Raw genomic sequence first — 27810 nt, 5'->3', positions numbered from 1 at the left:
ACATCTGCTGGTCATCTTGTGAACTGCATTCACTTGCGCTTTTTAAAAGCTGCGTTTATGTAGTAATTCTCAGTGACCAGGTAGAGGGCGCCATAGGCTTAATCATGATATTTTGAATTACCGTCAACTATAATAAATTGTCGCAAATAAAATTTCGGCGTACTGTATAATATATTTTAGTCATTTCAACAGTATATTTGCCAACTTTGTCCTGAAATAATACCGCATAACATTATATTATTATAACATAATGACACGAAAGTGAAACTACACCCATTGTTTGTACAGGTAGTGAGTCGTGGTAGGCAATCTGCAGCTGTTGTGTTGGAATGTCGCAATAACAGTAGTCACCTCTGCAGCTGAAAACGTTTACTCAGAAGACGAGCCAATTACTAACTACTTAAATGTTTATTTAGCGATTATTTTGGCTTTTAACCGGTTCTTTGCTGCAAATAAGCGAATTGGAGCTTAACACAGCTAGCGTGAGTGAGCTACCGTAAATGCGAACTCGAAGACCAACACTTGGAAATGGTGCGTCCATCAACAAGTGGAGTTATTAGTGTTATGCATTTTCGTCGGACACTAGTTAGTGCTGAGCATTTTATTGTTTTTTTTTTTTCTTTCTTATTACATTTATAAAACTATATAAGCTCAGTGTATCGAATACATAGCTGTGTAAGGTACAATTTTTGACACGGCACTTGTATTAGCTCTGTGACTGGGTAACAAACGAGCTACCTTGAAAGCATCACAGGATCCCCTTTTTTTTTTTTTTTTTTTTTTTTTGGAGAGCTGATGTCATTTCAAAACTTAAACCAAGCCTCCTAAAGTCCACACGGCGATTTGCTCTCTGTCTTTTCTCCAGGAAAGTCTTCTTCTTCTCAAATGTGGAGTACTTTTTGACTAGAAAAAAATATATGTGATTTTGAGAGGAGAAATAATCTAAGTAAACGAACCCGAACGACTTGATTGCGATTGGAAGCCCCTGTTTCAGCGGGCACAAGTTTTTTTTTTTTTTTTTTTTTTCTTTCCTCTCCTTCCCTTGTGTGTTTTTTAAAGGACCAAAATGAATCGGAGCTTTCATCGGTCTCAACCCCTGCGGAACGTGGATCTTAACGCCGTGGAGGTGAAAAGCAAGGTGGGTGTGATGGTGCGTTAAAAACGTTTGTTTGGGGATGGCGTAAAAACCCTGAACGAGTTCACATGGTCGCGATGATGCGAAAAAAAACGAGCACTCATGTGTATTTGAACGCCTATTCCCCCCCCGATTTTACTCCATATTTGACATTGTATTCGTTTTAAATACATCTGTTGCGTTTTTTGTGAATTTTGTAGTGATTTCTCAGATGGGAAATGTGATTATCCAAAAACTTGAAATGGCGACGTTTTACCCGTCAAATTGTACGCTAATTTGTCCAATTTATTGCACATTGTGCTGAGTTCAGGTACCCTTGTTGTTTTGAACACTAGGAGTGAGGTTGACTGCTGATTAATCGAGCAAAGCAAGCAGATGGGTTGGTTGCGTTTGGTTGGGAGTATCCATTTATGCGCAGTTGAATCCAATTTTGACAGTGTGGCTAAAGCGCAACCGCTGTACCGTGATGCCACAAATATCGCTGGAAAAATAGCACATAATGAGTTTTCTCGTGTTAAAGACACATTTTCTTCAGTTAAATCGATACTTTGCAATAAAATTATCACACGATGGACGTATTGTGATATCTATCATCATAAATATAGCGATAAAATATCAGTTTTCTTGCCAATAGCATGTTGATTATCACTATCATTGCCACTAATATCATCAGCCAAATATTGTAGCAATTTTTTACATCCACATCCCAAAAACATGCGTGGTAGGTTGATTGAGGACTCTAAATTGCCCGTAGGTGTGAATGTGAAATTGTTTTTTTCTATCGTGTGATGTATCATAGGTGGTTTCCTTTCCAATATATCATTAGCGCGCAATCGCTGTATCGTGACACCACTGATATCATTGGTAAAATATTGGGATATCGTCGTTGTGAGTTAGTTCTTAGATATTGTAATGTATCGTACCGTCATTCAGCTTGGACAGCGTCAATGTTTTGGGGTAGTTTAATATCATGTCACCTGCTGCTGATGCACGACACAAGACGTCGCTTTAGCATTTGCGTTGTTTCCGTGATAAACCTATCAGGGAGACGGGAGGCTTGGAGCTGGTTTCACTCTCTTGTGAGGCTCTTATCACAGGCCAGGTGGGATTGTTTTGGTCAGGGTGCGGTGTTTAGGTGGGATGTTGACACCACAGCTTTGATTTAAGCAGATAACCAAATACTTTTTTGTTCCAGGGCATCCCTGGAACCCTGCAGATCCGATTCTTTAATGGTTTTAGTAGGGACAGCAATCGCAAAGTTACTTGCAATAGATTATGATCATGAGTGGTTGCACGCTAATCATTTTTTTTCAGAAAACAGTACAGTAACAATCAATATATTGTGAAGGAAACCATTTACGATACATTATGGTGTCTATTTAACTGAAGAAAACTCCCGTAAATACCATAATTGCAGGTGTAGCTGTCCCTCAGCTCAATCAACAAGCAAGATGTTGCCAGAAGGGTGTTTCACTTCATTTTCAGATTGGTATGATCGGGAATTGTGAAAACTAAGTGAAGTGAAGTGAGGTGAAGTGAAAAATAAACACGATATCACAATAACGAAGAACAAAACTATAATTACATGGGCGAAAGCAAAGATTGTGTAACTTTTCTGTCCTTTACATTTTCTTGAGATTCAGGAAGTTGATTTCCTGGCTGTCCTTCAAGCTCTTGTCTCGGAGAGGACCATCTAAGACCTCTGAACTAGATTTTATGTAACATCATCTTCAGAGAAAGTTTGTTACTGAAGCTTTATGATTTGGAGACGACGTTTTAAGAGTAAATGTGATCTTGTTATGTCTTATGTGACATCACCTGAAGTAAGTTTGCTTCTAAACCTTTGTGACCTGGAGATGATGTCCTATCTGGAATATGTGTCATTTATAGCGGGAATATTTTGCCAACGATATCAGCAATTGTACGATACTACTGTCTAGCATATTACTGCGTACGATATATCACGGTTTCTATGTTTAACAGAATAAAGCTCACAATGATATTGGCGCAACATTTGGCCAAATATATCAGTGGTATCAGAGCAACAATCTACAGTATATGTCACAAGTAAACCATCTACGATACATCATGATATCTATGTAACTAAATAAATCAATATGTGATACTGTAAGGTGCAATATATTGCCTGTGGTGTCACGATACAGCAAAAATCAATATATTGGAAAGAAAACCACCTATGATACATCACGAGATCTATGTAACAGAATAAACTTCACAAACCATATTGCAGCAATATTTTGCCAATGACCTTGGTGATATCACGATACATTGGTGGTATGACGATACAGCATTTACAAAATACTTGCTTTTGAAAGAAAGCCTTTAATGCCATACAACCACAATGGGTAACCATTGAAAAGAAGACATGATAGGTATCTTTCATGATATTTACATATGTCAGGAAACGATATCGTTTGTATCACGATACGGCAACAAATCAATATATTGGCAAGAACACATCTATGATACATCACGATAGCTAAGTCACTAAAAACTCATGATAGAATATTATCGCAATACTGTCCAGACAATACCAATAGTATCATGAGACGGCAATTGTGCAGTAATCGATATAATTAGAAGAAAATGCGTTCTGAAAAAAGTTTGTGAGGTGGTGCACCTGACCTCCTTGCACCCAACGTGGATTCCTGCATGCAAACTTGAAGGCAACAAGAAGGCTCCTTGACAAACTGGTTTGTTGGAGTTAGTTAAAAAGTGAATCTCGATCGTTCTTTGCTATGAAAAACGGAAGACAAGCCCGCGGGGTACAAGCATGCCCAAACATGACATGATTAATGCTAAACTGAAGGATGCATCACTGCCAGGTGTTACATCACCACCCAGCTTACATTCTGACTTGTTTAAGGCAATAAAGGCTGGTATCGTTCGCATATTATCACAAAAAAATCATAATTGGTTACATGGATTATTGCACAATCGCTGTATTGTGCTACCGCCGGTATCCTTGGCCCAATATCCCCAAATTTTTGTGAGTAGTGTGTCTTAGCGTAATGCTAACGCTTCAGTAAGTGGTTTGGTTAGCGCTGCTTTGTTATCTTGGCTTTATGGGTAAACCAGCTATTTTTTAAAAGTTTAATTCAGTTTAATTTGACTTGTCCCGTCCCCCCCCTTTTTATAAAAAACGTTGTTTGATCTTTTCAGTACGGCGCCGAGTTCCGTCGCTTCTCTGTGGACCGCCTCAAGCCAGGCAAGTTTGAGGAGTTCTACAAACTCATCCTGCACATCCACCGCATCGCCAACATGGAGGTGATGATCGGGTACGCCGATGTGCACGGAGACCTGCTGCCCATCAACAACGACGACAACTTCTGTAAGGCCGTGTCCACTGCGCACCCCCTGCTCAGGATCTTTATACAGAGACAAGGTAAGGCGACGATATCACTGGGGTCACGATACAGCAGTTGTTTAATATGCGAGAGGAAGGCCATCTATGTGACGGAAGAGAAAATGATAAGACATTGGAGCAATATTTTGCCAACAATATCATGGGACAATAGAGATCTTGGAACAAAACAATCTATGATGCGTGATGATATCTGAATAAAATTCAAGCTACGGTATGATCAACCGTATGTTTCTATGTACTGCAGATGTTTTGCAAACAAGATTTGGCTCGGTCCCTATCGTCCACGAATAACGGAAGAAAACCATATTATGATGCATCACGATAATCTGTTGTATGCAACTTGATGCAAACATAAACAATGTGATATATTGCGATATTCTGCCATGATATCAATGCGATCACGACACAGTGATTATGTGATAAGTTTCTGTCGTGATTTTTTTTGCAGACGATATCGGCGGGGTCTTGACACAGCAAATGCACGATATGTTAGAAGAAATACATCTATGATGCATCCCTATTGTTGATATTTTTCAAACGATGGTATCCCAATAGAGTAATTGCACGTTATATTGAGCTATATACAGTTTATGTTGCATACCTCTATGATATAGCAAAGTGCCCAGCGTGCAACTCAACTTGATTGTTGTTGCACTGCAGCGGTATCGCAACTTGATCATAGTGTATCGATATTTAAGATCGAAAGAGATGATGATACAGTATGATATTTAGTCCTGGGTTAGAGCATGGCTATTGATTTTTCTATTATTATTCTTACAAGCATTAAACCTTAAAAAAAAAAAGACCATTTATCTCGTTAAATGCATCTCGGCTGGTAATGGCTGCACTGGACCGGAGTCAGGTTTCCCCTCAGAATATTTCCTAATCCAATTACGCCAGGCCTTTTCGTTTACTTCATGTAAGTGTATGTGTGTGTTTGTTTGTGTTTAGTGCGCTCTGATTGGCTGGATGTTACTGTCTGCCCAGCTAAGCCCTGTGTTTTATCCAAAGGAAGGGCACGAACACGCACACAGACGCACACATGCAGAAACACACACAACCCCATAGAAATCAGGTCATTGAGCAAAGCTTGAATCCCGGCATACCAGACATTACTGGGAGACAAAAGATCGGAATGAAAGGAGAGACCGTGTGTGTGTGCGCATGTGTGTGCGTGCGCGCGTGTGTGCCTTTGTCTATTTTTAATGTGTGTGCGTGTATAAAGACGACACCCGTCAGCCCGAGTGGGAACTACTGGTCGTCTTATTCCCGCCCGCTGATTCCGACTTGGAGAACCTTGCAGTGGCGGCCCACTAGCGAGTATGCAAATGTATACATCATTAATATTCATGTACACTATGAGTCAAAAGGTTGGACGCACTTTCTCATGCTATTGAATGAAGAATCGTGTTCAATCTTTTGACTGGTAGTGTAGATTGACTTAATTCTCGCCATCCTTCCTGGAACTTAACATACTGTGTTCTTTTAGTATCAGGCTAAAATAAAAATAAAAAACTTACAGGTAGCGTGAAAGGGGCTGCAGGCTCTGATACTACCTCAGAAGGGGGAAAATTGCTGTGCCTCAATTCCGAGGCTGAAGGCTCTGATACTATGTCTGATGGCAGAAGAATACTAGGTTGACTTCCTCCCTACCCTTCTGCATTGATGCCGTTTATACAGCACACACAGCTATACAGAAAAACACAGAAATTGCTGGCCTTTTACTAGTGTGAACCAAGCCCTGATATTACCTCCAAAGGTGGAAAAGTGGAGCGTTTATTTTGCCAACCAGTCTGTGTCTGTGCTGTTTATAAGAAATAGAGAAGCTGGAAAATGATGGCCTTTTTCCAAGCAGTGTAAAATGAGCTAGCTCCGAGGCCCCTAATACTACCGCCACAGCTCGAAGACTGCTGGGTCGACTTTGTATCCCTGCTCCATGTCTGTGTCGTTTTGTAAGTAGCAGAGATGCTGAAAAATGCTGGCTTTTTACAAGCGGTGTGAAACGAGCTACGGGCTCGGAAGGTAGAAAACTGCTGGGTCGACTTCGTACCCCTGTTCCATGCCTGTGTTATTTTATCGCCGACAGGCACAGAAAAATGCTGGCTTTTTACAAGCAGTGTGGAAGGGGCTACATGCTCTGATACTACATTCGAAGATGGAAAGTTGCCTGGTCGATTTCATATCCCCATTCCGTGTCTGTGCTGTTTACTGTATAAGCAACAAAGAGGCAGACGTAAAAGGGGTCTTTCTCTATGTCGAAGGTCTTCCAAGCAGGTGGTCTGCACACTGATGCCGAGCACTCAATCATGATGACCTGGACTAGTGGCACTGGCTGACACAGCCATCACACACGCAGACACGCACACACACACACACACACCACTGACGTATGAGGTAGTCATACACTTTAAACACGCATACACACTTCTTTGTTAAATGCCTAACAATGCAACAATGCGCTGTAGTGACGACTGAAGATGCTGCAGCGTCATGCGTCACTGTGACATCACATCGAAAATCGGACCCGAGAAGCAAAGGAGTCAATCGGAGACGTGCTCACTGGCGTGTCTTATGTCCAATTTAGTTCAACCCGTTTCCCTCAGCAGCCTGAGCTCACGCGGCTACCTTCTCGTCTTTCATCAACCGCCGTCACCGGCTCGTCATTGTTCGGAAGATCAGTAGTACGCGTGCTGGCCAAAAGGATACCTGTTGCTACCCTGAAGTGGGGGACACGGGAATAATAGCGGTCGACAATGGAAGCGTGTAAACCTATTCAGAGGGATGATCAGACAGTGAGACCTCGTTTAGGTCTTTTTTACATTGTGGTGACATTCACCGAGGTACAAAAAAAAAGAAGTAAAAAGCCTATTTTAAGGAGTAGAAAGTACAGATATCTGTTTTCACATGTAGGCAGTATTGCTAACATCGTTTCGTATTGTTCCCAAAATGTGCCTTACCTGTCATAGACTCCTCCTCCAATTGAGTAAATAAACGCCCCTAGCCGCTATTTCTGGAACTATGGTACTTCCATTGTTCTGCGTTTGCAATGCAAAACCTGTTGCTTTGTGTACCCCGCATGAAAATGCTAACATTTCCCCACTCTGCATGCAGGTTTGCACTTATTCACATACACGTCCGCGTCAACGAACAAGTCAAGCCGGTCTGCGTTGCGACAAAAAGGAACAGCACGTCATTTTTTTGCACTAGGAGGAATGCACATCTCTAGATGTGAGTCAGCCACAAAAACTTTGCGGAGCGCTAAAATAGCTGCTGGTAATTGCTGGGTTTACGAGGAAGATCAGAATGGAGGTGATGTAGGGAATAAACGCAGTCATAATGAATGTTGTGGGTGTTACTAGGAGTGGAAATTTAATGACCAAGCTCTTTGTTTTTTCCATCACGTTTCCTGAGCTAATCTGGCTAAATTAGCGTTTTGTGACGCATTTGCGGTAATAATGTAAATTTTTGACATTGTTGTTCATTCATATGACAAATCCTGCAATTGGAGACAGGCCTGCGTGAGCGTGGACTGTCGACGTTTGTTTATTTCGGGCCAAGGATAACGTGTTCAGGAAGCTAATTTAAGCTAGATCGACTTGTCACAAGCATCTCCTGCCCATTGCAGTACAGTAATGACAAAACAATGACATAAAAGTGCAGCTTTCACAGTATTTTAATTGGTCTGAAGATGGACCTGTACCGTTTGTTTAATTAGTGGGAATTAAAGATTAACTCCCAATATTTTGCCAACTGTATCAATGGTACAAGGATTGTGCGATAATCGATATATTAGAACAACTATGTAACTAAAAAAAAAAAAACTTGCGGTGTGCTAATTTGTGACATTTTACCAACAATATTAGTGGTTTCACAATACAGGGATTTTGCGATAATCAATATATATGGCGATACTTATGTAACTGAAGAAAACTGTGCAATGTTTTACACGTTATGATACAGGGATTGTTCGATAATCGATCATCCCTCTCTGATGTATCTAATGAAAACTCACAATAGCATATTGGGCTAGTTAATTGATGATGTCAGTTTTATCATGATACAGCGACTGTGTAATAATCAATATATTACAAAGAAAACCCATGCACAATCCCAATATCGATGTAATTGAAGAAAACTCCTAGTTTCCGCAGTTATTTGGATATTTTAGCAACAATATCAGTGGTATCGTGATACAGTGCTTGTGCGATAATATATTGGAAGAAAAGCCATTTATGGTATATCGCGTTATATCTATGTAACTGAAGAAAACTCACGACACATATGGCAACGGTTTACCAGTGACACCATGATACTGTACACGGAAGGTGCAATATCCGAAGATAACCATGTACAATTCATCATAAAATCTAATAAAACTCACAATATTGATAGTTTCAATTTTCTGTATATTTACCAACGATACCAACGGTAACACGATACAGCAATTTAGCGATAATCAGTATATTAGAAGAAAAACATCTGATACATCACTATCTATTTAACTGAGGAAAACTCAAGACACTTGCAATATTTTGACGATGATGCATAGAAAAACAACAATACTAAAAATAAAAAACCTTTGGGGTTGGAAAAATCAGGATGGAAACACGAGTACAATGCTTGCTGCCCACATTCCTGTCTTAGTGTTAAGGCTGTACATACGTTAAAGGTAGAGCCCGTAGATTATTTTAAATTGCAACTTGATATCAAATCAGATGGTGTCAGTTCGACAAACAACCAAAATAATTACCTCAGACATGGTCTAGACGCCTTTGCTTCACCCCTAATCCTTAGACATGTTGGACAATTCTATGCTTTGAGTTCTACATTTGTTGTAGAAGAACTTGGGACCAGAGATGGGATAGCTAGGTCTGCTATTCTATAAATTATAGTGATGAAAATCTGTATATTTTCTTCCTTGCGTTGTCCATGTATCCTGATACTTTTATCCACATAGCGTATAGCCTGATGTTCTATGATAACAACTGATACGGGGTGAGCTTCCAAATACAATAACAAGGGGGAACAAAACAAGCAGTTAATCGTCAGACAGGCCTTTAGTCGGGTTAAAAACATTATCTCCGCAGCACAAGATAATTACACCTACAGTTCGCAGATAGGGTTTTGTCCAAGCAAAGCACAAGGGCTTGTTTTGCCAGCTCCGGTTAGCGCCGGTGACCTGCACACTTGAGCTCAGACTAAACTTTCAACAAAGAGAAGAGACAGGGAGCCTGAAAGTTTACGTAAACTGCGCGCAAAGGCCAAAGACAATCGGAAAGACGTTCAAAACTTGAAGCAAATGCAGATGAGCAGACCAAGCTGCTGTTATTTAACAACTTGGCAACTGATCGCAGCTGCTCTGAGATCAAACAAAATTTACAGGGAGTCCGTGCACTGAAGCCAGTCAGAGTTCTAGATGGTACTCGGGCGGCAGCAGGAGAGTCAGTCTTTGGAGACACGCTGGAGCAGCCTGTTCATAGTTTTAGTAATCTAATTGGGTTTTTTTTTTTTTTTTGCAGTTTATCAACATTGAGATGTTAGCATGGCGTAAGAGCCTGACCTTCATGTGACTGTTCAACTGACACAGGAGCCAAGAGGAAGCGATAAATGTTTTCTCAGCCTGCCTCCATCTCTTATTTGATGATACTGTAAGAGCATGAAGTCCAAATGATGATAAGAACACGTTTGTTTTGTTGTGCTTTAATCGCCAGGATTTATTATTATTTCCTTTTGAAGAAAAAAAGAGCGCAGGTAGACACCCAATTTCCTCTGGGCAGGAATGTCAGCTTGCTTGTCTTGGATCAAGCTAGTTTTTGTCAAAAAAAAATTCTAGTCATATCTTCTGTTGTGTTTGAGTCATTGTCAGTGTACACTGGCGCGCATCGCTGATATTAGCGTGTTTTTTTTGTTTTTTGTTTTGTTTTTTTTTCTTTGTGCGCCGTGGAGGCGGCCAACTGGCGTACATCTGGCCTCTCCCGTTTTCCAAAGGGCTTGTGAGTGTTCGTGCTTGTGTACACACAGACACACACACACATGCACACACTGGATGTCAACATGCCAGTGCTAGCTCATGCTGGCTGCAGATTTGAAAAGACTTGATGTATACCAGCCACCACTGCTGATTCTGGTCCCGTGAATTTCAAAATAAATTTCTAGAAAACTCATGTCATGTTATGTTGCTCTTTTGCGTATTGGAAGCCTTGCAGTGGACCATTAACTTGCATGCCAGCCATACCACGACAAGAGTGAAGGCCTTCCTTCCTCATCGCAGCCAGTCTGTCGGCCATGGGAACGTGCTGACTCTTTGTTCTGGCTGATTAGTGTTTGTGGTGTCTATTAAGTAGCCATACCCATTTGGTTGACTTCCTTACTTTTTTGTCTTTACATTGATGTTCAAGAAGGCTACCTATCTGTACCACTTCTTGACACCGGGTACCTACAGGGTAGGGTGGAGAGTCTAGCCCCCAGACACACTGTAGCCCCTTTTCAAAACAGCCTTTTCCCCATGTTGCTGTGTTGTATGAAAGGTACCGGCAAGGAATGGGGGAAATCTCAATCCATGAATTTACTGGCTTTCAAGTTGGTATCAGAGACGGAAAGCCTCAACCAGGGAGACTCTCGTCTACCATCCTATTGTTGTGTTGGAAGCTGTTGCCACCAAGTATTTTATATGTCACACGCAAACTAATTGTTTCATTTGTGATAGAGCATTTTTTGCCTATTAACTTCCGTTTGACAATATGAAAAAAAAAAAAAAAAAAAAAAAAAAAACATCATGGATTATGAAGAAGAGACGATTCTGTACAGAGTCGTTTGTAAAGATAATGTGAAAAGATGCAGCATTGCATTTTATTATTCGAGAACTGAAATGGTGGAGTGGTTGGCTTACTTGGAAATTCGACCTAATTTTCAAGAAAAATATGGTACAAAAAACAAAACTGAAACACAGCAACCCAAACAAGATGATGATAAGAAAGTTTGTTTTGACCAAAAGTTAAAGTATATTTTGACTTGTGTGTTTAATTTCACACAATCTTATCAGTGATGGACCAAAGAGGAAAATGGTAATTTTTTTTTTTTTTTACACTGAAAGACCTGCAAAGGGACTCTCTTCGAAGTATAGCTTTGGTTTTTTTTGTGTGGTTTTTGTAGTTAACTTGAGCCTTTGTTTTTCCACTTACAGTAAGGAATGGTTAACTATGCTAAATTGTTACTTCAAACAATGCCTGTAAAGTATTTTAAGGTTTTGTGGTGGGCCACAGTTGCTTGAAGAGGAAATGTCATGGAGCCAGTACCGTGGAAGCTAGTCTGAGTTCTAGTCAGTACTCTGGCAGCAGCAGGAGAAGGTTTATGGTGATGAAAGATCTACCCTTTCTTTGATGGGGAAATCTAAACAAATAAACAATCGACTGGATGGATTGTGGCCAACTTCCAGGGTCCACTATACTTGGATAACCTTTGGAGTACCTCCTAAGACCTACTTACTTTGTTGTTTTTTGAGAAAGCATGCAGTTCTACTGACTTACAGTGAAACGTACAAGGATGTCCATTTTAAACTCCTACTTAAGTATGGTTTCTGGACAGATAAAGGGTTAAGCCCAGATGTATCGCAGCAAGCCAAGCTCCCGAGCCTCCGGGCTGCCTGATGGAGCCACACACTTAAAGAGTAAAGCCCACCTCATCTGTCTGACCCCCTCAAGGGTTTAGCGCTTAGGCATGAGTCCGTTGTCGAGGGCGGAGAGAAAACGTCTGCAGACTGTTCCGAGTCAAAGCACAAAGCAGCCGGGAAGAAAGTGGGCAAGTTGAAGACACCATTGGCCATCCTGTGGTTAGGACGCTATTCTTTGCTGCGATGTAAGCAGAAATGGGAGAAAGTGGCTGAAGAATGGTGAAAGCTCCTGTAAGCAGTGGCCAAAACATAAAAGAAAAAAAATGATTAGGCTTTTGCGGACAGTCTAGACCAAGGGTGGCCAACACCATTGCCGTTCTTACAAAAATGAAGCAGCAGATAGCCGTGAAACGAATGCAAAATGACAGGAGTGTCATTCCTGGCTCTTTGTGATGGGCTGGGGTGTTAGTTTTTTTTCGTTTGTTTGTTTTTTTTTTTCTATTTTTGTTCATCAGGTTGGCCGCCGAGACACTTTGACGCACGAGGCAGCAGCATGGGAACCTCACTCCGCTACCTCTGGAAAGGCTTCACTGCGGTGTCTAAAGCCTGTTGGGAACGCTTCCCACCAGCTGTGTGTGCACGTGGCTAGAGAATAAATCCAGGTTTCTGCTTGGAAACAGGTCTTTGCTGTTAAAAAGTGTGCGCGCCATTCAGTAAAAAGCAGCAGCAGTTGGTGTCTTGAGACAATGCCCCTTGAAGTCAGACGGGGCTGCCATTTACAGTGGGGTGCCGTCTTGCTATCTGGTTTCGAAACCCAGCGTGATCCGTCTTGTAAAGCAGCAGGAGAAGCGCCATAACGCAAATCTGCACCCGTTTTAAACTTAAGCCATAGTTTTTGATCATTCATTACCACCACCCCTCCCACAAAGCCACCACTGGAATGGGGAGGCCCTGGGTCTTTTTAATTTAACCCGCATTTGTGTTTGTGTATCCTCAAGGCTTTTCATTTTGCTTTACGACCACGCTTTGAACCGTGACCCCATCCACCAACCCCCTGCCTTCCACCTCCCCTCCTCGTTCTGCCTCCTACTCCCTTGTGGGGAAATTTCCAGACACTGTCGGGAGGGGGGAAAGTTTTTGTTTTTGGGTTTCGGGCTCACCACATCTTCAATTTGTCACACTTGTTACGATTTGTAAGTTATTTGTTTGCTTGAAATACTAGCAGGAGCTCCCAAAAAAGGATCGGTAGCCAAAGCAGTCATTTCAGCATGCATCAAATAAATGCTTCCATGAGAGCCCAATTAAGGGGGAAAATGGGTAATTAGTGAAATTATGTCAGTTCGCAGATACTATTAGTCAAGAGTTGACCGATTTGACCTAAGTTGCTAAACAAAACAGCAGCCCCTGTCGAAGCAGATGAAGTCTTTCAGATTAATTAAAGTGTGGCGACTTATCGGCTGTTGTAAACGAAGTAAAAATGACCTTAAGGTCTTTTGCTTTACATTAATGACAGTTACGACATGTTCGCATCCACGTTTATGATCCACGGGAGCTACACAACCTCTTTGATCCGGTTTTTGCCATTTTTCTGCATTACGCCAAAATAGTCCTTTTTTGTTGTTGTTTTTGAAGTTGAGTTCCACTTGAAATAGGTTGTGATATACCAAACCAAGAATAAGCGCCTCCCCATCAACAGTTGTGTAAATTGTAATATATTGGTCGACATTTGTTCACCCTGAAAATGTGACTTGTATTTGACCCAGTTCTATTTTTTTCAACGTGATGATTATAGTCGTTCCTTAAGGAATAAACAAACAACTTCCTGAGTCAGCATTGGCCTTCAAAGCGCACAAGAACAAAAAAGCTGTGGTCTGTTGCTCTTGTTTGCCTCTTTTTTTTTTTATGGCTTGGAAGAAAATCATGTGGTGTGAGTGAAATTGATTCTTGACGCGCGTCTGGTGTAATCTTTTAATTTTAGAAAAGCCACCAAACAGTCTAGCTGTGCAAAAAGCATTTTGTAAACGCTTGACAGCATTTTTGACAGCAAGTGAAACGCTTCACAGTTTACAGTAAACCATACATTTAAAGGGATATCTTTTGATTTACAATTTGTTTAATAAATGAGATTTCATTGCATTAAACCCGGGATGATTTGTACGGTTTTCTTTGCGTATATCATTGACAATATTATCGAGCCGGTCATTTTCCGCCTTTTAGAGGTAGTAACCGAGCCAATGTAAGGGTATTTTAACACCTGTTGCTCAATTCAACCGACCCTGTTGTTGCAACTGTTGGGTTTCTCATACGCCACTGTTGTAGAACCTATGCATGAAAGAGGCTACAGAAAACAAGTGGGAAGATTAAGTGGGCCTAACAATTATACGCCTTTGCGGTAGTATCAGAGCCATAAATGGACGATGCCTGTGTGCAAGGCTATTCCGCAACGGGGACAGAAGTGTGAAGTTTAACACCTGGCACTCATTTATCCCGCCTTGTTGTTGGTGTCCGTCAAGTATTTTATACGTCGTACCACATCCAATGATCAGGTTACTGTGTGCAATATCCTGCTTTTGCTGGGTCTGTATGAGCAGATTTTGCACCATCTATGTGTGAAAGAGGAGTCGCGACCTCGTCCTGACGAGCTCTGTCGGAAAGTCCCGAGGTAAACTTTAGACCGGGACCATGGTTGAAGCAGGCTGAAGTGAGTGCAGGAAAGATCGCAGATGGGCTCGGAGTGGGTTTTTAGTGGCTTCTGCGAGGGGGGGGGAGTTCCTGGTTTGCATGAAGGCCTCTCGCTGCAGCGCCTCCTTAATTACAGCTCTGCTCCACGCAGGCCAGGCCTGGCATGCTGTGACGATGCATCTGAAATCTCACTTAACCACACGAGTTAAAGATTTTTGTCTTAGAAGAATGGCCATTCATGTCGTTTAAAGAACCATCTGAATTTAAGTCTTAATAATCCTCTAAGCGGTGGAGGCCCGCATCCAAAAGAACTCGCTAGCATTTCTTGTGCAAAGGGATATTTTGGGAGGCCGTAATTACAAAGTGGCTTCGCTCGGCCGCACTGGCAACCCGGCCCACTTCGCTGGTTATATAAAAGAGGCTCTTCCAAGTTACGAGTGCTATACATTCTATCATAGGCCCGTCCCTGCACTCTCCTTTAAAGCATGTGAGGTCACTTATTGCGCATTTAAATTCAGAGGCACAAACATGAAAGAGCCCGAGGAGATTGGATTACAGGAGCTCTTGTCCTTAGATCACATCCATGTGCGCGCTCGATCTTTTCATCTGCGAGTGCACAAACACACGTACCCTTGCTAGCTTAGTAATGGACAATTTTCATGCTTGATCGCAGATCCACGAGCATGTTTTTGACTCTGGTCCCCACTCATGTTGTTTCTATGTGGAATGTTGGCTGGGTTTGCACGAGCACAGTTTACTAGGCTTGACACGATCAGGATTTTTGGGGCCGATCAGCGAATTTAAAAAACCGCTAACCGATCACAAGGTGGAGGAATGTGTCTATTTAAATAACCTGTTTATTTACTCTATATACTTGTGTACTTAATTGCTCAAAAAATTATATTTACAATTAATAAGGTATCTTTGTTCCTCTATTTATGCCAGTGAGGCATAGTGACAGACAGAACAAATGAATGGTGGAGTAAATACGGTAATTAATGTATCCACTTTTTGTGACATTATTTTTTGTTGGTGTGCCGTGAAATTTTATAAAGGTTGGAAATCACTGCTCTCGTCAGATCGTGTATTCTAATCAGTCAGGTCAAACCAACATTACATGACAGAAATAATGGGTGCTAACTTACTGTAATTAAATACATTTATTTTTAATTAAATTACTTCACCCACATCGACAGAACGGCGGCATGTTTACGTCCAACCGTTCGTGCTACCATTCGCTTGCTAGGCTACATATCGTTTTTGTTGCCTGCTTGCGAGCCGTATCGTATTAAAAGTACGTGAACATGCCTCTAGCCAACCTTAAACGAACGTCCTCTCCTGTCCTGAGCACCGGTGACCACCAACACACGTTTTTCCCCATCTTGTCTTTATAATATAGTCGGCGCGATCCACTCTTGTTGTCATCGCCACGGTAACGAGTGTATCAGGTCGCATGTGAGTTGACAAGATGAAGCCCAATGATCGTAAAAAACGGGATTCAGTGGTATCGGAGTACAAGATTTTATTGCAGTAGTCTGACATAGAGCAAATTTGTCTTGTAGTCTGATCCGGCATTACGTGTTGTCTGTTCCACACCGCCGACATCTTTTTTTTGTTAAATAACTTTATTGGCCGTCAGCCATTTACAGGACTACGCCAAAAGACGCGTGACAAGGCTAAAAATAAACTAGCTTTTGGATTCAAATATACTGTGCACGATGGCGACGCGGAGAAAATGTCTTTTGCGGAGCCGATCCCTCATTGATCGGCTCGACGAATTATGACAAAGCCGATCGGCATAAAATGCTAATTATCGGCCGATAAAATCGGTGTAAAGTCTGTTTACTGAGTCCGACATTAAGACTGTTTGGGTGGTGGCCCTGTGGAGCCACCATGAGCCAAATTGTGGTGGCCCTGTCAGAACCGCAACTAGTCTCATATATTCATGATACATTATGATAAGTTTCAATGATTATTTCATATTTAGCGTGTATGCGCACATATTGATAATGTGCACAGTGCATTTAGACGGATCATTGACCCAGGAAAAATGACTGCTTCACCAGGCAGTGTGAAAGGGGCTGTGATCTTTCCAAACATACCTTTTATCATATGCATTAGCATCATAACCGGTTAATTAAGAATTATATTGATTGTTGATGCAGTCTCAAACTATCTTGCTGCCTAAAACTTTGCTGCTATGCAAAGTTGAGTTATTAGTGCTGTTTGACTTGCTAGTCCATAGTAAAAACCTTCTTCCCGTTTACATTCTTTTGACCAATTAGAGAAGAGAGGCTTGTTCCCAGGGTTTGTTGTGATGCATTCAGGTTCGCTTGGTTTTTCTTTTGTTGGCCATATGGAAAAGGAAAGTTTCCACATCTTATTTGACATCAAACGCATCATCACCTGGTATGGTTTTCGCGTCCCAGTGAGCATCAGCTGAGCGGGTATATATAGGTCACCAGGCTAAAACAATGGTACAAGCTGTCGTGCTAACCCAAGACCACGACACCCCCCCCCCCCCCCCCCCCCCACCCCGTTGCCTTTAAAAGCCTGCAGGCGATTTACTGCAATGACAACGGAGGGCTATGATTGGCTGGAATAGAGCCTGGTTTATTTTGACTGGCTAGCGAACATCACCAGAGACTGTAGCCATCAGAATGGTTAGTTAGCTAAGTGAGAGGGTCTGAATCTTAGAACACCTTTCAGTATGATCTGGGAAACCATCCATCCATCCATTTTCTAGCGTACTTGTACTATGCACTTCTTGGTTATAGAATTTATAGTTAATACATTTAAGGGGGAGTTTGCCGTTTTAAAACCGTGAGCAAGATTTAAACATAGCCTGACTACACTAATCACGGATTCTGGTTGGTTGTTCTTCCTCGGGCGCGGCAGTTTCTTAAAAATCCAATTACAGCTACAACAATGGGTTCAGAAAGGAATGATTTTTTTTTGTTCTCTCCCACACACACATCATTTTAGTAATGTAATACTGTCAGGTTTATACTGACAGTTTAAAAAAAAAAATGACAAAAAGTGTCCTTCCCTTCTATTTTTCCGTAAACGGCCGTTGTAAAGAAAAAGTTTGGACACCCTTGATTGAGACTCATGCATGTTTTTGGACTGTTGGCCAAAGTACCCAAGAAAACCCACTTCAGCCACGGGGAGAACATCCAAACGGCACACAGGAAGGCCGGAGCCTAGATGTGAACCCTGACCTCATAAGTGTGAGGCGAATGTACTAACCTCTCCTTCACCGTGCCACCTCTTATTCATTTTTGAATTATTCATAAACATACCATAACAATATTTTGTGGTTTGTTACCTAAAATATATCTGCTGCCATGAGTATCGATGTAGCATAGAGCATAACAGACCAGTGTGAGAAGACTGTGCCACCCTCGCCACCCCCTTCCAAACATGTGGGCCACGCTTTAGTGTTGTGAATCAGGTCACCTCAGCACTTCAGGATGGGAGAGGAAGGAAAAAGGAAAAGGACCGGAGCGTGGGGAGGACCCTCGCAGGCCTTGACTCTTTGGGCCGGTGGAAAACAATAGACACATGACAACTCGTGTCGAAATACTCCCACTGACATGTTTGGAGGCAGGCTGATTGGATGAAGCAACTAAATGGAGTCAGTGGAGCAAAGGAGGGGGAGGCAGGAAGAGGCCGAGGATATGTGTCAGCACGCGCAGGAACTCTTCTTTGTTGTGATCGTGTGGTTCAGGTGTCGTGTGAGGAGGACTAGAAAGAGGAGGCCTGTAAAGAACTTGCCCAATTGGGGGTGGGGTGAGGGGGGGTTACATTTAGAAGACGTTTATTTCACCTCACAGGGACTTTAGGTAAAAGTGGAAAAAGTACAGACTCGGAATGTAAAGTAAAAATTTAGTTTTACTGTCGTTTGTGTACAATACTCATTTTGCTAACTTAAAATTGCCGCATCATGGAACAGAAAAGAATAATAGAATTTCAATTCATTTCAATTGTGAATTTTGATTTAATATGGAATTAAACAGAACAGCAATACGTAGAGATAAAAGGTGAAAAAGTGCCAGATTTTACAGGCACTTTGAGTTATGCAGAAGGCTCATGCTGAGTCAACTTCAAACATGAAGGAACAGAGTAGCACCAACAAAAAGCTTTTATTGGCTCAATCAGAACATGACAGATCTCTTTGAACTTTCAATAACAATATTTTCCCTGGCGGGACACAAATCAAGTTGCAATATGTGTATTTGTTTTATTCCTTTGTATCAGTAGTGAACATGCTAAATGTCTCCAGATGCGGCTGCACAACACTACATTATAGTTTAGTGGTGGTACCCTACTACTGCGGTTGGTCCCTCAACAGCAGGCTGGCAAAACGTAGCATCGTGCAGATTTGCGGTGGGTGATGCAACCATATTGCAATATTTTGCCCGCAATAACAAAATCATGATTTAAAAAAAAAAAAAAAAAAAAAAGACACGAAAACATACATCGCAGTAGCGACAGCTAATGTTTGCATATTGATACAATAGCCATATCGATATTTTGAAAGATTTGAGCACAAAAGAAACGCACATTACAATATCAATATCTGATGTTGCTGTATCGATAGGCAACAATATCTATATTTTTTTTTCCCCCCAACATTAGTTCAAATCATCTATTTTGAAGGATAGAACAAATAAAACAACCATACTGTATGGCGTCCTCTGTCGCCTGTATTCACTCATCACCTGTTTGTCCAAGGATATTAGTCATTTGTTAATCTCCATCTGCTTTCCTTATCTCTTTGCCCAAACCTTCCCAACCTTCTTTCTGCATTCCTGCTGCGAGTGCGCTACTAATCCCGTTTGTCTGCTTGTTGTCTGTCAACTGCCAGCCAGCCCGTAAGAAAGATTAGAAAGTGACTCCGGGAGAGCGCTCGGGGAGAGGACGAGCCGTGGAGGTTACGAACTCCCTTGTGTCGTTATTACGTTAGCGGCTATATTTAGCAGGTATTGAGACATGGAGCGAAAGAGGGGGAGACGTTCAATCGAGCGTCATGTGTTTTCCGTTCATCCTCTCCCGCCGCAGAAACCGCCGCTTTCTTCTTGTTTATTCCTGCTATCTCTTGTCATGGCAACTGGATCGACCGCAGCTACATTGTAGTTCATCTTCCTCGCATGTCTTTATAGGAATCTAGCTGGTTGACTTAAAAGTGGTTCCCATTTCAAAACTGTTTTACTCCATTGGAAATAATTGAAGTGACGAAATGCAGTCATGTTAAATGTACAGGCCGTGTTTTAGATTAACATAGTGGAACACAATCTTAAAAGGAAGTTAAACACTTTATTAAAAAAATAAATAAATAAGGCATCTATTTGAGGGAGGTGTTCACTTATTTAACATGGATGCACACAGCATTGTGGAGCGACCACATGTCAGTCTACCGTAGTATTAATCATCGTTAAAGATACAATCGCCGTGTTACAAACGATCCCTAATACAGTGCGGACAACTCGTTTACAAGATGGGCTCCACCAGAAACTCTTTACGTGCTTCGGTAGGTGCTGCTGTGTGTGTTATCAACAGATTTCAAATGGGTTTATTATCGTCTATTTTTTTGGGAAAGAAGTGGGGATTTGTAGACACTCCCTCTTGTTCCACTGTGGCTTTTGATTATAACTCCATAACTTCAACGTGAGTGGTACCTGTGTACCAGATGGCAGCGGAGTCTTTATGGCGCCTAAATGAACGGGATTAAAACCAGAAGACACCCCCAAAAAACAGCCCCCTCCCCAGGAGGGAAACGTTTGATCACATAATCGAGGTTGTTCCCATTGAAAGGTGCAAGAAATGCTCCTACTTTGTTTACCGCGTCTGCTACACCTTTTCCCTTTTAAATACCCTCCTCTTGATCTTAACCCCTGTCGCCCCTTGTGATTAACCCATCATGTCTGCGCATATTAAATGCTAGTGGTGACTAGGTGACGTGAGGAAGGGTGGGGCTGCGACACCTACGGAGTACGCTAAACCTGAAACTCCCTTTCCCGCCCCTGCGTGTCCGACGTTGCCTCGTTTTAAGTCGTCCCAGATGTGCGGAGATGTTTCCTTGGGAAGAGAATGCGGGGGGTGCTCGCCGCTAAGAGGGGAGGGGGGCGAGCGAGCGGTTGATGTGCGCACGCAAAGATTATCATGGCTTCTATTGGGCGAGAAAACCTCTTTTATACCTCATTCTTTTCACCTGACCAAGAAATGTGCACTGACAGAAAATAACCGAACGCATTTCCTTGATCGCTAAGCCGAAACTTTGAATGTCAAGACAGCAGAGGCAGAGCAGCAACCGTTTGGGCTACGAAATTGGAAGCGGCCTTGATTCGGCAGTGATTTTTGTCGGGCACAAACCTTTGCTCTCTTCCATGAGCATTACATGTTCTGGTATGTGTGCTTTTACTTCCTGTTTTGATTTCCTCCACTGCCTGTTCAGGTAGCAAAGTATCGAAAAATCTGTTATGCCACCTTTGCTTCAAGACCGTATGACTACAAAAAGATACACTTGCCGATATGAATGTTAAGATTGAGAAAACGTCACATATCGGTCGTGGGATTTATCAGACCCATCCAGTCCACTAAAAATGAGTCATTTAGCTAAGATGAAAGCTATCATTCCAGATGAACGTAATCGTTTGTTTACATCCGTACGCACCGCAATCACGCTCGAAACTAGAGTCCAATTTCATCAGGGGTCTGACCTCAATCCGACCCGACTGCCAGGTACATTCCGCACTTCAGAGTACTCAGGTGTGCTTTTCAAAATAAGATCATTCCGGAAGACGAGGACATTCCTTTGGTGTTTACTTGCGTTCTCCGTGGGACACACCTGCACCACAACCGGAGTGAAGTGTTCTTGTATTTGGCAGTGAGGCATTTTGGTTAGTTTATCGAGCCCCTCCAGTATTTTCCATCCAGGCAGGAATGTCAAATATGTTTGTCTGTTTAAAGTTCTTTTTGCTCTGTCTCTGCTTCTTTTTTTTTTTTTTTTTTCACTTGATGTGCCTTGGCAGCGATCTCACCTAAACACACACTCGAGTCTTCCCGGGACGTCTCCGATGTGAACTCCACGCGGCCCTCCCGTTTTCTTTTGGTTTTTTTTTTTAGTCATCAGATAGGTCGACGTTTGAAAATGTACTTACTCTCTGTTGCTGAATGTTTGGTGGGCCACTCAAAGCAATCACCCCACGCACAATGAGCTCTGAATTGCATTTCAATAATCACTCCAAGTTTTCAACAATGCAGAAAAGCACACTACGCTAGCGCTACTGTCCTGCGTGTCACTTTCGATTTGGCTGCCTGAAAAGCAACCTCTCCCAGGTGTGTTTTGGTTTGGGGGTAACGAATGAAGCCCACCGCCACTACCACAGCATTGAGTGACCTCATGCTCGCACTATTCACTCTTTGCCCTATATCAGCCCCATCCCCCCCCCTTTTCCAGCGATTATGGGCTCTTCTGTCACTAAGCACTTTGTCACGCCATCAAAAGAGAGGGAGGGATGGAGGGGGATGTCCGAGGGGTTGTTGGGGTGCAGGAATGTGAATGAATGGCCTGCAGGTCGGAACGGGTTGTACAGTCTGGACAGTATGATACTGCTAGCTGGTTTCGACATGTGATGTAGAAGATCCATATGTAAACAAAGATGTCCTGACACAATGATTATATAATCTTTGTGTGTGGTTTATTTTGTGGATAACATAGTTGTGCATGGAAAGTATAACATGGGCTTCTCAAACACATTCTTTAATATCTAGATAGTAATGAGTATGCAGGAAGTCTGACATCTTGGTTTGAAGCAGCCACTTTCGGGTCATTTCGGCCATTCCGAGGGGTATTTTGAAAAATAGACTTGTCCTAAAGATTTGGTCAGACTACTGCAATCTCCTGCCTATTGGTGTGTTTTTTGTTGCTGTCCCCCCCCCCCCCCCCCTCTCTCCGTGTGGAACCTATGCCCAGCTAGTCGCTGAAAAACTGCCCTTTTCACATTTTCTGAAACGCCTACCCTAACATACCACAAGATGGCCCCACATCGCTGTCTAATAGGAAAGTAGTACATTGGTGCCAAGTAACTATGTTGAAGTGAGAGCCATCGAAATCATATCAAATCATCCATCCATTCTCAACACCGCTTATCCTGGTTAGGGGTGCTGGAGCCTATCCCAGCTGACTTCGGGCGACAGGCGGACTACACCCTGAACTGGTCGCCAGTCAGTCGCAGGCCGCATATAGACACAGACAACCATTCGCACTCGCATTCACACCGTCACTGAGTGGGAACTGAACCCACGCTGCCCACACCAAACTCAGGCGGGTGTACCACTAGACCAACAGTGACTGAAATCAAATCGTGTAAGCCGTTTTTTTTTAAGGGTAATGTCGTAAAATGAGTTTAAAATTGTAGTTAACTGTTTTGAGGTCATAGTTTGCATATTTACAGTATAAACTAGGGGCTGAGGCTGTTGTAGGCAATTCTAAAAAATGTCAGTGGTGCGTCAGTTATTGCGTTTTTTTCACTATGCCAGCAGGACTTGGTCCCAAAATGATATAATTTAATGGAAAATTGCAACATTGATATTGCAACACTTGGCCCCAATGCAAGTAGTCTGTAACATCAGGACGTGATGATACATTTCTCACAACTTTACGAAACTTTTTATCCAGTGACCTTGCACCTTCCATCTAGAAAAAGTGTTTTTTTGCTTCATGTTGTTCACTAGCTTACCAAACTGTAGCATTGCCTTTTGTCGTCTGGGAGAGGTACTAACACACGATCTCCAACCTTTCACCTAGCCACATGTGAAATGTCCCACCCGGCTGAGTCAGAACCCTAGTGGTCTGGCCACTCACTACCTTCCATACCAACTCCCGCACAGTTACCAGGAGCTCATTTGTTGACACAACTGCTTCACACTCATGCTTTTTTTTGGGGGGGGGGGGGGGTTAATTTCCATAATGTCAGCGGGCGAGTGTGTGAAGGCCAGCCAGCAGCAGCAAGTGAGAGCAGGGGGCGGCTCTTTAGGGTTCAGTATAAAACCTTTGTATTGATTTTCTTTATTGGGGGCGGTGGAAAAACATTTAGGGTTGAGCAGTCTTCGTTTTGAATGAGAACAGCTTTGTCTTAAAAATATTTCCCAGGCACCTGGGGTCACGCAAATAGTACGGTTGCTCATATGAGCTACAGGAGGGAGTTCCTGTCCCTAAGTCAGTCCAACAGTTGCTTCAGGGTCTTCAACCAGTTAATAGACAGTGTCTCTAGACTACATTCCTTGGAGAGGTCACATGCTCTGACCTCACACCCCTGAACTTGTGTGGGGTTGCAGGCCCAATCCCGTGGCTTCAAAAGAGTGCGAGAAAGAATAGTCTTTCAGGTTGTTGGAACATCTAGGCCCTAAAAACGATATTCTAGCTAACCGTTTGGAAACAATCAGACAATGGTAACCTTCACTGTGGTGCAGATAACAATGAGGAAGACAAGGCAGCGAGTCTAAACATGCTGGTAGGGGTGGGGGGGGGGGGGGGGGCGAGTTATAAGTGATGCACCTTGAGGAGGAACACGACATGAACGGACTTGTTTGAGGACAGCCAATAAGCTCAGCCTTGCTATCTAATCTTCCCTTCTCAGACATACAGGAAATGCGGACACAGGAAGTGAACGTCTCTGATTTGAGACCGTGAGCGAAAACACGATGACTCGCTCTGCTATGGGACACCTGCTTTATTTGCAAAATGACTCATGGGTTTTTGTTGTTTTTGGCCTTGTCTTCAAAAAGTGCACAGAAGGGAGGAAGAGTTGAGCCAGCTGGCTTCTCCAACCTTCTTCCAGCTTTGGAAGAACTCTTCCCATCAAGCTTCCTGTTAAAAATTCTGACTCATCATTTAGATAACACCTCTTCCTTTGTGGAGGGGTACAACGGCGTACGTTTCCACCAAGCGTTCCAGTTCAATCCGGCATAGTTTGGAATGTTAAATCCTGAGCTGGCTTGCATTTCCAAAGTGGTGTGTAGACAGGATGATGTACGTTTCCACCAAGCGTACCAGTTCAGTCTGGTGTGTTTAGGAATGGTAAAGCTGATCTGGCTTGTATTTCTAGCTTGGCATGTCTCGGCGGGATGCCATATGTTTACACCTAGTGTTCCAGTTCAGTCCACCTTGGTTTGGAACACTAAATCCTGAACAGGCTTGCTTGGTTTTCAGCGCAGGGTGTATAGGGTGGCATGTTGTACATTTTTCACCAAGCATTACAATGAAGTCTGGCATAGTTTGGAACACCAGTTCCTCATTTGACACAAAATGGAATTCATTTCCACAAAGTTTTTCTGTTCAATCCTGCATCGTGTGCAACGCTAAAGCCTGCTAAGGCTTGCGTTTTCAAGGCGGCGGACATTTGCAACAAGCGTACCAGTTCAGCCTGCCATGGTTTGGAATGCTAAATCTTGATCTGACTTGCATTTCACCAAATCTTCCAGTTCAGTCCGGCATAGTTCAGAAGGCTAAATCATAATAAACAACAATGTAGGACGTCCAGCTGGGGTGCCAAAAGGCGGTAGGGCAATGATCTGTTATTTTGGTCCCTCCTTCACAAACTGTTCTGTTTGGTGGAAAAGGCTTTAGTCATCCCAGAGCTGCCTTCCTGGTATTTGAAAGGAGGGTCACCCGACGTACCGCGTGGACGGGAAAGCTCTACTGCACACTCAGCAATTCTTCTACACACACACACACAGCCTCTCGTTAGTAACATAGTGTGAATGCAATTGAGATTTCATTTGTTACTTGTAGCTAAAAATGTTATTTTAAATGAAGCTTAGAGGGTTTTTTTAGGGCCTCTGTAATAGAGCTGGCGCAATCTGTGAAAATGATTAGCAGGACTCTCCAAGGAAAATTCCTGGGGATTAAATCTGTGTGTGATTTGAGGCGGGAGGTTGGATTTAAAGGTGTAGTTCGTTCTTGGTGTAACCTTTTTTGTTTGTTTTGGTTTTTTTGTCTTTTCAGAAGAGATGGACTATGCTAACTTTGGCAACAACACCATCACCCGCAAGAAGAAGACTGTGGTCGCCCTGCGCAACAATGACATCAACCGCAAGAGGGCGCACATCCGCATTGGCATGCCGCAAGACTTCCGGCCCGTCTCCTCCATTATCGACGTGGACATCCTGCCGGAATCGCATCGCCGCGTTCGACTCTACCGCCACGGCTCGGACAAACCCTTGGGATTTTACATCCGTGATGGAACCAGTGTCCGTGTGACACCCCACGGGTTAGAGAAGGTGCCAGGGATCTTCATATCCCGGCTGGTTCCTGGCGGTCTAGCGGAGAGCACGGGTCTGCTTGCAGTCAACGACGAAGTCCTAGAAGTGAACGGTATAGAGGTGAGCTGGAAGTCACTGGACCAGGTCACCGACATGATGATCGCCAACAGCCACAACCTGATCGTCACAGTCAAGCCCGTCAACCAACGCAACAACGTGGTGCGCAGCAGCCGCATCTCCGGAAGCTCGGGCCAGTCGTCGGACAGCAGCGGGTCCACCGGATACCCGACACTGTCTGTGCCCCCGGGGGGAATGCTGCCCTCGGGAGCTCAGGGTTACCAGGACGACCTGGAGAGCGATGACGAGACTGACATTGTCATCGAGAGCAGCCTGAAGCGGCCGTCCCAGAGGTCTAATGCTTCTTTGGCTTCCAGCGTGTCTCGCTTACACCACCAGCAGACGCCGAGCACTGCCGTTCCGGATCCCGCGGCGCCACCCAGCCCTCCGTCGCGCCCCCCTTCGGTTGTATCCACCGCTTCCTTTCACTCCCAGACGAGCCTCAACGGGGGGTCGCACCACCACCACCACCACCACCACCAGCAACACAGCAGCCTGAGCTACCAGCTCCTCAGAGACCTGAACCTCCAACACAGTCAGCCCAGCTCCCAGCTGCCCTACCATAGCAGCAACCCGGCCCTCCGTCACAGCAATGGGAGCCTGCACAAAATCCTCAGCTCGCTGAAAACGGACCCACGGCACAGCCTGGCCCTCCCCAGGGGAGGAGTGGAGGAGGACGGCACCGTCATCACGCTATAATACCCGCAGATATCCCGCTCAGACAGGATAAGGCCATGGACCACCGGCTCAATTTCAAAGACTTTTGTTATCCCCCCCCCAAGATAATTACTTTAATAACAGGAAGTTGCACGCCAAGGATCACGGAAATTTGTCGTACTGTATATACACCTTGGAGTTTTTTAAATGTTTCGCGTCTTATGTCAAAAAATGTATGTATGTAATATGCGTCAGAACAAGTGATGTTTTTTTTTTTTTAAACTTAATGACCACTTTTATCTAGCTACTTTTCTTCATTCTTAATACTGGGACCAAACTGGGGTTTTCTTATGGACATGTTTATTGACAGAGTAAATCTATATTTCTTGTTTTCTTTGATGCATAGAGTATGCTTTTTAATTGGTCTTTTTGACAATTGTGATGAAATCCTTGTCTGTTCCAATAAATTATTCATTTTCACATGGTGTGTTGATGGTGTTCACTTCTCATTTTATGTTGACACTAGCAAATGTCATTGCAAGGTACAAACCTTGTCTTCCTCCTCTCACCTCTTTGCTAATGAAAATTTATTTTGTGGTGTTTACACAGCACGTCACAATGTCCAAAAGGAGAATAAATCACCCAAAAAGGCCAAAGTGATCCACTTTAGACTGCACAGTCAATCAGTGGACTGCCAATATGGAGCCACTTGTCGCACTCAGTACTAGCAGTTTATTTCTCTACCACCTTTGCTTTAATGCTAAAACAAAGCTGGGGAACCTTTTTCCCTGTCACTTTGTATAAAATAAAGGTTCCTCACATGTAAAGTGAATGCTTTGGGAGAAATTTTTTGATGGGACAATGGAAAAACAAAGCTAAGAAATGAGAGAAAACTCACTTCAAGCCTGTATTATTGAGCATGATCAAAAAGTATGCTATGTTAACACTTCACAC

The 27810-nt window shown here is 43.0% G+C and overlaps 1 protein-coding gene across 4 annotated transcripts; it reads left to right on the top strand.

Moving 5' to 3' along the window:
- The first annotated feature begins 852 nt into the window (after positions 1-852).
- On the top strand, positions 853-27336 carry pard6gb (par-6 family cell polarity regulator gamma b). Of its 4 annotated transcripts, none has more exons than XM_061759786.1 (3): positions 853-1150; positions 4319-4541; positions 25829-27336. In XM_061759786.1, the coding sequence occupies exons 1-3, from the start codon at positions 1067-1069 to the stop codon at positions 26896-26898; spliced, it is 1377 nt and encodes a 458-aa protein (XP_061615770.1). In that variant the 5' UTR covers positions 853-1066; the 3' UTR covers positions 26899-27336. The 4 variants fall into 4 exon arrangements, with proteins under 4 accessions (XP_061615770.1, XP_061615772.1, XP_061615769.1 ...); XM_061759788.1 differs by having other exon boundaries at positions 856-1138; XM_061759785.1 differs by having other exon boundaries at positions 856-1150; positions 25826-27336.
- Positions 27337-27810: the final 474 nt, after the last annotated feature.

Source organism: Phyllopteryx taeniolatus, chromosome 21, assembly GCF_024500385.1.
Source record: "Phyllopteryx taeniolatus isolate TA_2022b chromosome 21, UOR_Ptae_1.2, whole genome shotgun sequence".
Taxonomy (NCBI): Eukaryota; Metazoa; Chordata; class Actinopteri; order Syngnathiformes; family Syngnathidae; genus Phyllopteryx; species Phyllopteryx taeniolatus.
This window is presented reverse-complemented; position numbering and strand designations above follow the sequence as displayed.